General features: G+C 49.8%; 2 protein-coding genes and 1 long non-coding RNA gene across 3 annotated transcripts; 2 read left to right on the top strand and 1 right to left on the bottom strand.

The window, feature by feature from the left end:
- The first annotated feature begins 520 nt into the window (after positions 1-520).
- On the top strand, positions 521-5643 carry uspl1 (ubiquitin specific peptidase like 1). Its single transcript, XM_085936803.1, has 10 exons — positions 521-689; positions 1047-1201; positions 1688-1810; positions 1916-2618; positions 2709-2807; positions 2880-3009; positions 3111-3236; positions 3299-3459; positions 3578-3882; positions 3982-5643. Exons 2-10 carry the CDS (start codon positions 1073-1075, stop codon positions 5041-5043), a joined length of 2838 nt encoding a protein of 945 aa, XP_085792929.1. The 5' UTR covers positions 521-689; positions 1047-1072; the 3' UTR covers positions 5044-5643.
- A 346-nt stretch (positions 5644-5989) lies between these two features.
- hunk (hormonally up-regulated Neu-associated kinase) lies at positions 5990-12799 on the top strand. The gene is made up of 9 exons (XM_085936804.1): positions 5990-6529; positions 9019-9311; positions 9381-9436; positions 9513-9648; positions 9720-9847; positions 10071-10197; positions 10285-10453; positions 10530-10692; positions 10771-12799. Exons 1-9 carry the CDS (start codon positions 6305-6307, stop codon positions 11526-11528), a joined length of 2055 nt encoding a protein of 684 aa, XP_085792930.1. The 5' UTR covers positions 5990-6304; the 3' UTR covers positions 11529-12799.
- Positions 8143-13474, bottom strand: LOC147043042 (uncharacterized). The gene is made up of 3 exons (XR_015068798.1): positions 13387-13474; positions 9246-9384; positions 8143-9144 (listed from the first exon to the last, which is right to left on the bottom strand). It is a non-coding gene; the product is annotated as an uncharacterized LOC147043042 (long non-coding RNA).
- Positions 13475-14402: the final 928 nt, after the last annotated feature.

The following is a 14402-nucleotide window of genomic DNA, read 5'->3' as shown; positions in this document are numbered from 1 at the left end:
ATAGATAGATAGATAGATAGATAGATAGATACACGCAGGCTGATGTTTGTGCATCCTAATGCGCTCGCCTAAATTGTAATGTATGCAAATTTCTTGATTCGTCATGATGGAGGGGAAAAAAGGGTCTCATCTGGGATAGGCGATGGGGGCGTTGTCTGATTTTGTGATGCATCGCCCCTGTGCTCAACAAAAAACATTCCGTCTCCTGTTTTTCTTGAAATTGGTCGTTGTCACCAAGTTCTCTGTTCACAGCAAAATATGTCGCTGCGACTGAGGCAGGTTAACGTTTCCTTCCGCTTGGTGTCACGATGGGAACATTTCCTAAAAGCCATGCAGACACAGAGCAACTCCATAGCAAAAAAAAAACAGAAAAAAAACCCGTGCGTCGCACTAATTCAAGTTTAATATCTAGCAGCCCGCAAATGAACGCAAGTTAGAGATCCCTGCTGCCATGACAATCTTCTCTGCTCGTTTTGGAGCGACGTCAACCAAAGTCACCGCTGTGGAACTAACCGTCTTTGATCGTGGTTTGATAGGGAATATAATTAGTGCAACACACGCGACAGGAAGCGCGACGTTTCCAGCACGACTGAAACGATCAAGCCTGCTTTCGCCACTTTTTCACACGCCGGCCTATTATCATTACGTTGAGGATGAGCTTGGTAACTTTTAATTCAAACGCTCTAACGGTATGTCTTTTTTAAAGTCGCTTTTATTCATTACTAGGCTTCGACTCGTACTGCCGCGTGCGTGCTAGCATGCTAACCGGCAGGTGCAGCACGCCCTCTTTGTCTTATTTAGACATAAGTGCGGTATATGTTGGTTGGAAACATTTTAGTGTCTCTATTAGTCGCGTGCTATGATAGGTGATAAGAACACAAGGCAAGTTTTTAGTTGGTTGTAGAGTGGATATCAATCATAAACCTACTTAAAGGTACACACGGGACAACTCATTCGTTCTATAATTACCTGTAAAGTTAATGTGACTTTTGAATGTCCAACTATTGAATGTTTCATTGCCTTTTCCATTACTTACTGTCCTCTAGTTACCTGGGAGGTGAGCCAGGTTGTCATGGTGATACTGCTGGAATGGCAGCGGGCAGCAGCGGCGGACCTTGGGAGGAGCGGCGCCGTAGCAATGCCTGGTGAAGACGCCGGTTCGGGGGCTCTTGCCTCCCCACCGGTGGGGTATTTGGGAAAAGTCAGTGTGAGCCCTTGGTTGCTCTCCTCTCAACTTGCTTGTCACCTGCGCAAAGCTGAATTGTGGTTGACCAACACTGTGACCAACAGTGCCATTCCCAATTAAAGTCTGAGAAATTTTGGACTTTGACGTGGTTTATTAAACACGTTTAAAGAAGACAGATCAAAAAGACAATACGGAAATCTTTGGTAAAAGGCAAAAGGTTCAATTTTAGCGGAATATGGAAAGTGTGTTGTAAAGCATAACTATTTTCTTAAGATTATGATGATTCTAGAATTTCCAAAAAGGTATCACTCAAAGGTCTTATGGATAACACAATCTTGACCACTAGCAACCAAAACAGCACATTTTTGCCCCATATTGTGTCTTGATACTCATTTTATGAATGAGACCTCTTATGAAGACTCAAGGTGTCACATTTTTACAAAGAGAATGCTTTGAATACCTTTGCATGTGTCATTAAGTCCCAAAATGCTGTATTGCAAGGTCCAGGAGAGAGCAGCGTCTCTGGACCAATGCCCGTGGTGTGCGTCCAAAGGTCGGCGCTCGTCCCTGCGCCTGTACCGCCTCAACCTGCACGAATCGATTACGCTGTGCGTTGAGCCTCAGGTGAGCCACCGGCCGCTCCGTCGACACTTTGTTCGCACAGTTACACCGCATCTGCCAAAATGGCAACATGTTATCTGCTAATCCTGTTTGGGCCCTTCTCCACAGTGCCTCTTTCCTCTAGTCGGCCGTCCCGTGGAGGATGTTTTGGCGAGTTTGATCCCGTCGGAGACAGCAGCCGGCAACAGGAAGAGAAAGACTTTGTCAAACAGTGACGACTGCGAGGAAGTCAAAGCCAAGCGTCTGCGTTCCCACCAGTCATATGCACAAAGCTCGCTTCAAAATGGCCACTGTAGCGAGTTGCCTCATCCGACCCAAGGCTGCCTTCCTTATCAGGCGCCCACCTCTGGACGTGAGTGCCGGCCACCAGAGGAAGAGCCTTTTTCGTTGAACTTGACACCACCGACAGATGAGGACAATGGCGACTTGGGATCGTCCGACCGGGCTCCTGAGGGACCGGGCGACGCTACCAAAGAATCACTTGCCTCTCCGGGGGAACCTGTCGACGCCCGCGAGGAATCCGTCAGCTCTCCCGGAGGATGCGTCGACATGCCCGAGGAAACGGCGGAAACTGTCGAAGAATCTGTCAACAAACTCGTCGGCGCTGCGGGGAAGACCCCAAGCGGTGCGGCGACGCATCTCTTCTGGAAGAATGCTCACAACCTGTGCTGGCTGGACGTCCTGCTTGTGGTACTGGTCAGCTGCCAGAGCCTGAGTAGGCGCAAAGCCCAGCACGAGCCTCAGCGTGCCGCCGTCTGGCACCTCATGAATGGCTATGACAGCGCGTGCCGTGCCCTCCAAGCGGAAAGCGGTGAGTGATGACGCCAGAAGATGAGTCAGCTGAGAATGAAACTTATTTTTTACCCAAAGGACTCACATGGTCCACTCTGTCTGCGCGTAGATGGTGAAGCCAGAGTGCGGTGCCGCGCCGACGAGCGTCTGCAGAGCCTCAGGGCGGCCGTCTTTGAGTTGTTGCAGCCGCGGCTACGCTGCCAACTCGGTAAGCTCCGCCTTCGTTTGTAGCCTTGCTGTAGGGAAACGTCACTACATCCTCACCTGACGTTTTGCACAGGCCAAGCAGAAAGCCCCGTGTTCGCTCTGCCCCTCCTGCTGGCGGCTGACTCGTGGGCGGAGCCTCACTTTCGGACCACCTTTCGCTGGGAGTTTGAGTGCACAGAGTGCAAGACGGTTACTAGGGAAAGGTCAGTTCAGGTTCCCAACCCCCTGAGCGGCATTATTGTCATGTTGTTCATGTCAGTGATGATGTAAGAATGAACATTCAACACCATTTCACTCGTTTTAGAGTCACCAAAACGCTTACCACATTAACCAAGTTGGTGCCGGATTGGCACCCGTTGCGGGCCACCCATTTGGGGCCGTGCAACGCCTGCGGCGCCCGCCATCAGCGCAGGAGCATGAAGCTGGAACGGTAAGTGCTTGAATCCGTGCCAATCAAGTTATTTGCTGAGCTGTTATGTGGCGCTGCTGCAGGGTGGCTGCGGTGTTGGCGCTGCACTTTGTGGAAGGCGTGCTGCACAGCGACGTGGCCGCTCTCGCCTTCACCTTGGAGGGCCGCACGCACACAGTCACGGCGCTCATCCAGTATGATCGGCGGGCCGAGCATTTTGTGGCCTGGACGCGCACACCCGACGGTAAGCGGACAAGCCCATTTCTGTACGACGCAGTTTTTTTGTTTTTGGTGCCCTCTTGAAGTTGAGCTTGAACGTGGCTCTTTCTTTCTATTGTTCTTCTCGTCCACGCGGCCTTCAGGCTCCTGGCTCGAGTTTGATGACTTGAAGCACCCGCAGAGCGTGCTCCATGCCAAGCTGCCCGTTCCCGCTCAGGAAATGCACATTCTATTTTGGGAAGCGGAGGACCATTCTGTCGGCTCTGAAGCGTGTTCGCCGTCCAGTACGCGGCCGGATTCCCCGCCTTCCCAAAGCGTAGTCCTGGACCGAGAGGAGAACGCCTCCATGGTGGGAGATTGCGGCGACGTGTCCATCGGCTCCGCCACGCTGCTAAGCGCCTTCGACGGGCTGTCCCACGACGACATCATCACGCTCACCCTGACAGAGGTGTGTTAGAAAACTCGTGTTTATTCTGAGCCACAGTATGTAAGAACTCGCTTTCCTCCAAACGACTGAGCCGAGTACTCACAACATTTCCGCTTGCAGGTGGGAGGCGACACACTGACGGATGACCAAGCACTTCTGGACTGCATGCCGGATAGCTCCGAAGACCCTGGCGAGGTCCCTCCGCAATTGGTCCAGTCCAGCGACCCCGCCGACAAAGATCCCGATTATGACCCCGCTTTGAAAGTAGCTCAAAGGAGAAGCAGCAGGATCGCCAAAGTCCAACCTAAACGCAACACAAAGAACGCTAAGACCAACGCGGCGCCACCACAGGAAGCCAACAATCGAAATAGCCGCCCAGCTCAAGATGGCACGCTGATCCAAGCCAGCCGCACACCCGCTGAAGCTTCCGACCCACCCCATCAAATTGTCCAGAGGGCGTCGCCCGAATCCTCCACTGGGCCACCGTCACCACCTTTGAACTGCAACTCCCGCTGGTCCTTCCTGATCAGCCAACATCTTGCCAATCAGAGGCCAAGCACCAGCAGGCCCCCTCCTGCACCTGTCCCTCGTGTGAAATCCCCTCCCAGTCATTCCACACCCACTCCCGCCAGGAGGCCGCCCGCTTCCAAACCTCCGCCGCTACGTACAGAGGACAGCGACGGGCATCCTTTGAAGGCCGCCGAGACGTTTGGCGCTTTCGGCGCCCGATGCCCGCCGCCATCGTCTCCAAAGAAAACTAGGCATAGTAGTCCTAGTCAAAGCCAGACGAGGTCTCTGACCCCTCGTCCGCTCGCCATCCTCAACGACACGGAAGCGCTGCGGTACAAGCTGCTGAAGAAGCTGAAGGCCAAGAAGAAGAAACTGGCTAAGCTAAATCAGCTGCTGGCGCACACGCCCGACAGCGCGGCGCCTGCCAGCATCAGCTCATCCGGCACGTGCACCGCCGTCATGCCGTCCGACCTGCCGCTCCCCTCGCCTGACAGTTCGGGCTTTCTAGACGTGCTGGCCTACTGCCAAGATGGGACTCCCAATACCCCACAGCCGCCGGTGCAAGCTGAAAATTTCCTGGACGAGTTGCTGGCGATGACGCCGGCGGCAACTGAGGCTCAGCAAGCGATGGAGGACGAGACCCTCAGAGAACTGGAACTTTTACTCTCATAGGAACAATTACCACACACACACACACCTAACCCGGAAATGATCTGAATCCTTTTTAGTTCATAGAAACTAAGGAATACAATTGTTGGCTACTCGTTTGCTATACATTGTGCTGCTTTGTAAGACCACTTGGGGGCAGTATAAGGCAGATTTATGGTGATGTCATAACTCTCAGTAAGGTATGGGTATTAGTCATTCTTTGTAGAGGATAACAAATATTCATCCATATGTATCAACAATTTATTCATATTCTGCCAAAATGGCTTGCGGCTGGTTCGTGTATCAAATGTTAATTTATTTTGTGAAGCACTTGCTCCAAGTATTTCTTTCATAGATGGGGAAATTATGATTGCAATTTGAAATAGTTACTTCGTGTCCATGAAAGCAGCTCAATTCTATTGTATTTTTGCCGAATAAAGTACAGTAATATTTACACTGCGCAATATGTCAAGGACGATAAACTCACCTCCAATCAGCAGTGTTCTGTAGTTGGCAGCACGTCGCTTTTCTTTGCAGGCAGGTCCACCTGTTGGTCGAGAGGTTACTTTCAAAAACAAAACTACAATTCTGTTTATAAATTAAGACAACACACACACACACACACAATCACCACCTCCAAATAAAAATTACAAATTCAACCAATTTTCTTTTTGTGAAAACATTTCAAGATTTCCCAAATGTTACTGTAGCATAATTTTGACTATTCGCTATTTCCACTAGTATTTTTGATTGCCTTGCAACGTGTTCGTTGTTTATGTGCTTTTATTTTTTGTTTTGTTTTGTTTACCAGGGTGTGTTTTTGTTCTTGGCGTTTCTCCCAAAAGCCACGCCTACGTCAACGCTGATTGGCTCTATTCCTCAACACACTCCTACATCGACGCAGGTTGGCTGGCAAGGGCAAGCCCCGCCCACTGTCGGAACGCCCTTTCCTCCTTCACCCGAACCGGGAAAGTCATTTGTTCTTTAAAGTGGCAAACGCAAACAACCGTGAGCTGTCCAGCGTCCACCACGCTCACAAACACAAACAAAGACAAAGGCCATTTTGATCGATCCACTTTTAAGCTAAGGAATTAATCCTTTGTGATTATACTGAGTGAGGCAGGTTGTTGTTGTTTTTTGTGGATTGACGCCTTCATGTGCTGGTAGGATGCCTATGGATGGAACAGGTGGCATTCACTTGTAACTACACGGAACATTCGGGAACCATCTAACGAGGAGCCCAGGAAGTAGCCGGGACGAGCGAGCAAGTGAGCGGCAGATAGTCATGCCGGTTGCCGAGTGTGAAGTGCTGCCGCCGGAGGGCGAGCCTGACGAGGGCGACCTGCTGCTACCGGCGGCGGCGGCCACGCTGTGCAGCAGCCCCGCCGCTGACATCCTCAAGAAGTTCTACCACACCAAGCGGGTGGGCAACTACCTGATCGGCAGGAAGCTTGGCGAGGGTTCCTTCGCTAAAGTCAGAGAGGGGCTGCACGCGCTCACCGGGGAAAAGGTACCACACGCATCCCATTTCGACCCGTTGCAATAGAACTTGACTGATTCGGATCAGTAAAAAAATTGTAAGATTAAAAGAAAAAAAGATGACTAATGTTATAATGAGCAAATTCTCTCGCCAAAATGTTACGATTTCTTTTAAGATTTTGACTTACGGTATTGCGCTTGAGATTTTGGGGAAACTTTTTTTTTTTTTGGGGGGGGGGGGGGGGGGGGGGGGGGAACAAGCCGAATTTTTAAAGGAATTTCATTGTGGGGAGATGAAATAAAATTGGACTTTATGACCTCACTTTTTGTCCACCCCATAAAATAACAGCCAATTCTCATAATTGTAATTGAGCTCTCTAGAATAAGCGTAACTCATGTTTTTGCTAATCCTAAATGACACTTTTATTCTATTCCCCAAATCCACAAGTGACGTGTGGTCGGTTTTATGTCTATTGTTAGTCATATACCGGCTGATGACCTCACGGCCGCTGACGTTTGTTGTTTTGACAACATTGCGTCTTTCTTCTCGCTCCTTTGTGTGCGCGTGCGTCGCATGGCGAGCGGGAGGGGAGGGGCGGGGCTGTGTGATGTGCGTGCGTGCGTGTGTGATTAATGGACCTGATCAAGATTCTGCTGAAGGCCACTCGCTGACTTTCCTTTGTCTGGGACGCGTGGACACGTCAACAGGCGTGAAGGACAGTCCTTCACTTGCCTTTGTCGGTGGCCTCAACACTTCAACTGATTTATTGGCAATTACTCGATTCTATTATTGTTCAAATGATTGGAATTTGGGAATGCCACAAGTTTGTGTTTTTATTTCTTCACAAAGAGATCAAATGTCCTTTTTGAGAGGAAATTCAATTTGGAATCTCACAAGAATCTGATAAAAAGAAAAGCTTTCCATTCTAAATTTGTCATATTGACATAAAGCTGTATTATGCCAATAGTCGTATTTTGGTGGAAAAAAAGTTAAGTTAAAAATGAAAAAAGTAGTTAAATTAAAAATGATGAGAATAAATTGTGTTTCCTATGTTAAAATTTATTTTTTAACACCCCAATAAATTCATAAAAATGGGTTTTGAATCATTTAATTTTTATTTATTATTATTTTTATTTGTCTTTATTCATTTATTTTTCTCCCCCAAATGTAAATCAACACGATTTGAAATTCCTATTTCAGTGCGATTATGACGGTCCTACGGTGGCATTTCTTGTCTTTCCTCTATTGTGCGCGGCTACGCAATCCATCAACGTCAGGGGAGCGCGTCGTCGAAGAGCCGCTCGCTCACCTCGTGGAGCTTGCTGCTCTCTTTGTCTCGGATGATGCAAACGGATGCAATGGCGAGGCGAGACAAACTGGGAGGGGAGGGGAGGGGAGGGCGGGGCAGAGGGTTTATTGTCGCTGCTAGCATCCCTGGAAAGTGCACGTTTAACACCACGCGGGGAGAAAAGTGAGGCGAGGCGTTCACGTTTTGGATGTCTGTCGTGTAACCCACTTTCGTGTTTTGCCCCCACCCCCACCCCTTTTTTTCTGTCTGAGGGGGAGCCCAGTAAACAAGTGAACCCCACCCCTCAAAAGCCCCCTGGCCGGGAACCCCCGCTCGCTCCCCCCACCTACCCACACTTTACTGAAAATAAGCCCCCCGCATTGTAAAACGCACCACCTTGCACTTTACAAATGAACACAACTACAATCAAAATCCACAACGTGTGGGCTTATATTGACGTTTCATGATTTGGTTGGATCACCTGTCACCACTGAGTTATGACAACCACCACTTGGCTCGACAAAAATAAATCGAACAACTGGAAATAGTCCAGATTTAAAAAAATAAAAAAAAAGTCCACAGCAGACAGCACAATTACATGTTTAAAATGCCAAAAATGACAATAATAAATAACCGCTTGTGTGCACAATGGGAACAAAAAAAAAGACATTTGAGGGACAATCCCCCCAAATCGTGCAAAGCCAGGAACCGCAAGTCCATTTGGAGGTGAGACAAAAAGGACAAACATCCGCCGGTCGAGCCGAAGGGCGGCGTGTCCGCTCGCTGACGTCATTAACGAAGGATGATTTGCGAGCTGTCGGGACCCAAGTCGTGTTCTTGAACCCGCGTCTAGACGAGGAGGAACGATGGCGGGCGGAATGTTAACGATGGTTTGCGACCACGTCCTCCGGGACGTTCTGTACTGAAACGCCCGTGTTGAATGTCCTCGGTCGCTTTCAGTGCCAGCTGCAAAGAAACCCAAAGCAACGTCCTCATCAGCTGTTCCGCAAGCCACAAGTGCGAATTCCACGGCGAGATGCCAACACTGAAAAAAATGCGACTAATAAAAGACCCGAGTTAATTCTCGATTCTAATTAAGACTGAAACTAAGGTTGATTTTCTTTTCGACGAATCCAATGGAAAGCATTTGGTTATTTTGAAGTTTTTCTCTCAGCCTCGCCGACGGTTTTCGGGAAGGCTGGTTACGTTAACGTCTCGTCGCGTCCGACAGGTGGCGGTGAAGGTGATCGACAAGCGAAAGGCCAAGAAGGACTCGTACGTGACCAAGAACCTGCGTCGCGAGGGCCACATCCAGCAAATGATCCGCCACCCCAATATCACGCAGCTGCTGGACATCCTGGAAACGGAGAACAGTTACTACTTGGTGATGGAGCTCTGCCCCGGCGGCAACCTCATGAACCGCATCTACGACAAAAAGCGTCTGGACGAACGCCGTACGCAGAAGTACATCCGCCAGTTGGTGCTGGCCGTCGAGCACTTGCACAGGGCCGGCGTGGTGCACAGGTGAGGCTTCGGAATTCTCGCCTCTCATCTCGGAATTGCCATTTACGTCGTGTCGCTCTTGTGTCGCAGAGACCTGAAGATTGAAAACCTTCTATTGGACGAGCAGGACAACATCAAGCTCATCGGTAAAAAAAAAAAAAAAATCACCTTTCCTTTCTAACATGGCAAGAAAGCTGAGAATTAATGACCGACCCTTTTCAGATTTTGGGTTAAGCAACTGCGCCGGCATCCTGGGCTATTCGGACCCCTTCAGCACCCAGTGCGGAAGCCCCGCCTACGCTGCCCCGGAACTCCTCTCCAGGAAGAAGTACGGACCCAAAGTGGACGTCTGGTCGATGTGAGTTTCACGACTCGGGCTCCATTTGAATGAGACGTTGAAGCTGACGTTTTTGCGACGATCCCCCGCAGCGGCGTCAACATGTACGCCATGCTGACGGGCACGCTACCCTTCACCGTGGAGCCCTTCAGCCTGCGCGCCCTGCACCAAAAGATGGTGGACAAGGAGATGAACCCTCTGCCTCCCTCGCTCTCCACAGGTAACCCTTGGGCTTAAGCCGATTGCGTAATTAATAAAAGCTTACCCCTGCGTGCGCTCGCTCGCTCTTGCGTAACATCGACAAGGGTAAGGATGGCTTGACCCGTAAGTTGTTTTGGGTCGCCGGGTTATCTCCCCATCCTTTTCTTCACAAAATGGCTTTAAGTCTTCTGTTTCATGACAGGAGTCCAAATAAAGTGGTTGATTTGCCGTTGTGTTCCCAGCCGCCATCTGTCTGCTGAAGAAACTTCTGGAGCCCGACCCCAACAAGCGTCCCAACATCCACCAAGTGATGGCCGACTCGTGGCTGCAGCTGGCAAACAGAAACACGGGGGCGCCATACCTCAACAGGTACGGCCGCCGCTGAAGAGAAGGAGCCGCCCTCCTCTTGTGTTTTTTCTCCAGCGCCTCTTTCTGAGCGTCAACTCTTTGATAAAGGATCCACATTGAGGAGATCAACCACACGGTGCTGCTGCACATGACGGAGAAGATGGCCTACAAGCACAGCGAGGTTCTCAGCGCCGTGCTCACCAACCGCGCCTGCCACACCCTGGCTGTCTACTTCCTGCTCAACAAGAAGATGAAGAGGCTCTCCAAAGAGTACCGGGTAGGTCAGCTGGAGAATTATTCTCAACTGTGACCTTTGAGACAATTTGGAGGAATATATTGCATCCCGTCCTCAGGAGATGCAGTTCCAGGAGAAGAAGAAGGGCGACAAACCCAAGAACGAGTACTTCCAGACGCAGTGGCGCAAGCACGTGGACAAACTGACCATCCCGCCCAAGCAGGCGCCCGTCTACTTGGCCGTGAGCAAAGGGCCCAGCAAGGAGAAGAAGCATCGCACCGGTGAGAGGCTCCGCCCTCCATTTTTGTTTGGGTCTCATCCCACGCTCGGAGCTAAGTGTTAATGTCGCCCCCGCGCAGGTCTGTTACGCGCTCTGACCGGTGGGCATCGTAACTCGCCGCTGGCGCCGCCGGGCACGGTGGCGTCGTCATCCATGGAGTACCTGGAGATCCAGCCCCTGTTCTCGTCGCACACGCCGCAACAACGCCGCCGCCTGGCCACCATGCCGCCCGTCAACAACAGCGGCGGCGGAGCCAGCCCTGAGCACGGCGTGCCGGCCCCGCCCGCGCCCTCGCCCATCGGCATGCACTCCTTCGGCTCGCTCTCCAAAGCCGAGGCCCTGGACGACGCGCCCGCCTCGCCTTGGTACAAGCTGACCAACGGCACCCTGTCACCGCCCCGCCACGTCTCGGCCTTCCAGCCCGACTCGTCCTACCTGAAGAAAGCCACCGTCCCCAGTCCGCCCGTCCTCATCGTCCACCCCCAGCCCAAAAAGAGCGTCTCCGCCGACTGGGGCGGCGGCTTCTTGTCCGACGCCAGCGGAAGCCCGCCCAGCGCGATGGGAAGCCCTCCGGGCTCGGCCTTCAGCCCGCCTAAGTCGGCTTTCAGCCCACTCAACCCGCCGTCCAACCCGAGCGGAAGCGGCAGCGAGAGCGATAGCCCCACGCAGCGCGCCAAGATCCCCTGCGTGGGCGCCGGCCTGGCGTTCAAAAAGAAGACGCAGCTGCAGCCCTTCAGCTTCCGGCCCGAGCAAGTGGTGGAGGAGGTGGTGTCGCCACCCCCATACCCCATGCAGACTCTGCTCTGCGCGTCGGGAGCGCTCAAGACTCTTTGCTGAGACCCTGGACGACCAACTGTGAACTATAAATAACGGACTTAAAAACGGAACTCAAAATGTGACGTACGGCTCCCTTGGCAATGACTTCCGAGTTTGACGCTCACCGGTCCGAACCCACGGAGCAGCCCAACACAAACAAACGGAAGACTCAAAGCCGAGAACCGCATCCTATCCAGATTTGTCAAGGTTTTTAATGGCGCCTTTTTTTTTTTATGATCAGGAACTGGAAAAATAGAAAATGGCCATTCACTTTATGCACTTTGAAGGAAATCTGCTATTTGGATTGATCAAGTCTTCAACATTATCCGTCACTTTTTTTTGGAGGTATCGAAATGACTCTCCGTCTCATTTTCTTTGAATTAACGTTAACGCTGCTCGTCTTCCAGTAGCTAAAGCGGGATTTTACGACTAGCGCAGGGACGACTCTACCTCCACACGTATCCAGCCAATAAATGACGCGCTTGCAAAGTGAGCCGCCACCGACCCATTCGCACCAGCTAACCCGCCTCTTCCCCCGTCCGTCCGTCCGTCCCTGCTTGGTTTGATATCCGCTACGTGTTTTCGTGACGTCATTGACGGGAAAACCAAATGGTGAAGCGCAACCGCACTGATGAATGCCGCTGACCTCACGCTCCCTTAGACGAGCTACGTAGGTGCCAAGTTTTATTCGTTTTTATGGAGACGGTGATTCCGTCCCGACTTTTTGTACTAGTTTACGCTTGTCGTTTTCCACATGAATTTACAAACTGTTAGGCAATTTGAAGAGAGTTGGTAGCCAAGCGGAAGTGGAAAGAAAGTCAGGAAAATCATGTTGGCAATTTAAATTGGCCGACATAATAGAAAAATAGTTGGGTAAAAGTCGAACCGTCTGGCCTATTATCACTTTTGAAGGGGGGGGGGGATGTGAGTGAAACACAAACAAACCGCTCTGCGTTTGTCTTTTTTGTGTGCAATAGTCGGAAGCGTTTACGGCGATGACCAAAAAACAGTATTTGCCAAGATGGGAAAAAAAAAACTGTAAATAAGTTTATCTTTGTCCTCCACTTGCCGGATTGTTTTTTTTGGAGGCTCGGCACTGTTACGCACCCAAAGGAAACATTGCATGCATTCTTTTGTCAGTCTGTCGGCAGTCTTTGTACTTTTTTTTAATTTTCAAATTGCGTTCATGCCCAGGTCGATGCTGAGCGAAGACTTTTGTAAGATTTTGTAACTTTTTTTGGTTTGTCAAGAGATTTTTATGCTGTATAAAGTTGTTTCAAATATTTCTATTCAATTGCAAACATACGTTGTGGCATCTTTCCTTTGCAAAACAAAGGGGCTCTCCAGGGGGGGGGGTCGCCCCTATTTCACAATCCCCCCCGAAGTCCCCCTTTTGGCTTTGGTGTCATAAACACAAACTGTAGACATTAATCCATTCAGCTGTGTTCCCCGTAAACCTCTTTGGGTCAACACGGGGCAAACCAGACACATGGGGGGGGGGGGGGGGTCACCCACCAGTCAACACATGGCACAGATGACACAAACAGTCGGTTTGTTTTTAAGCGGATAAAGCGCGACAGGCTCCGGCTGGGGGCTTTTGTTTATGTGGAAGTGCCAACAAAGAGGGGGAAAATGTTTGGATTCAGTGGTTAAAAATGAGACTAGATGTAAAAAGATAAGATAAAATGCTATGTGCTGACTCTTCAAGTTCCACATTGACCACATTGCAAGTGTTGAGTGACACGACGCGCAAACGTGCAACATACAAGGCACACGCACGCGTAGCTAGGCAACCGGCCCGCAGCTAAGTTAGCAGCTAGCGCTATACGATAGCCAAACGATTCATGAGAGACCGTGCAAAGAAGTCGGGGAGTCTTACCGGCTGTTTGTCCGCTTTTGGGAGAAGTTTTCAACTCGACGACAACGACGAGGCGTCTTCCTGTTTGCTGTTTGATGACTTTCCATCGGTTTCACCTGCGAGTTTCAGGCATCAGCTGTGCGATGTTTTGTCCTTTTGATTTTCCGTAGTTCCACCGCCATTTTTGTAGTTCTTTGAAAAGCGACTTGAGGAAATTGGAACGTCTTGAGAGACGGCTAAATTTATTCCTTTCAACTAAGTGCAATCTTTTGTGGACAGCCCAGACTCCTTCTTACCCTTACATTTTATGCTACGTTTTTTAAGTATTTGGTTAATTATTATCATATAAAGCTATTGTCATATTATTCATTTCATAGGTTAGGTTAATAGGTTCTTTTTGTTTTATACTTTAGATCGCTGCTGAACCAATGATCGGATTGACACACGTAAAAACACTGACGCATAGAAACAAACAATGATAAAGGCACACATGTCTACCCATATATGATCCCAAATTATTTTATTCATACACAGAGATGCAGAAACACGCATATATTTATACACACGGGCACAGACAAAGACAGATTCAAACACTTGTCTCCACACGTATGCGTGGAAACGCAGACACACACAGGTAAGCAAGCACAAGGCAGGCTCGGTTGGACAAACAAGCCGATGTTTGCAAATGACGCCTTAGAGCGGTCGGAAAGAAGTTAAGCTTATTTGCAATTAATGCGTGCACGCACGCATGCACATACGCACTATGAGATGGTGATTAGTGGAAAGCGTATTGTGGCTTATCAGGGGATGGACACTTTCTTCTTTTCGACAAAAACAAAAACAAAGCTGACAGATGTTTTCAAAAAAGCTTGGACTTAGATTGCACAACTAATATTTGTATTTGATGCCTCTCAGCTATTGAACTTTGTTGTAAACCAAACCCAAAACATGTAGTTGAATTACAGACATAAAATAATAAAATCAATAAAAAAAACACATACAGTTTCGGTTATTGTTAAATACAAATGCAATAAACC

Source organism: Syngnathus leptorhynchus, chromosome 17, assembly GCF_054491065.1.
Source record: "Syngnathus leptorhynchus isolate UIUO chromosome 17, UIUO_Slep, whole genome shotgun sequence".
Classification (NCBI taxonomy): domain Eukaryota; kingdom Metazoa; phylum Chordata; class Actinopteri; order Syngnathiformes; family Syngnathidae; genus Syngnathus; species Syngnathus leptorhynchus.
This window is presented reverse-complemented; position numbering and strand designations above follow the sequence as displayed.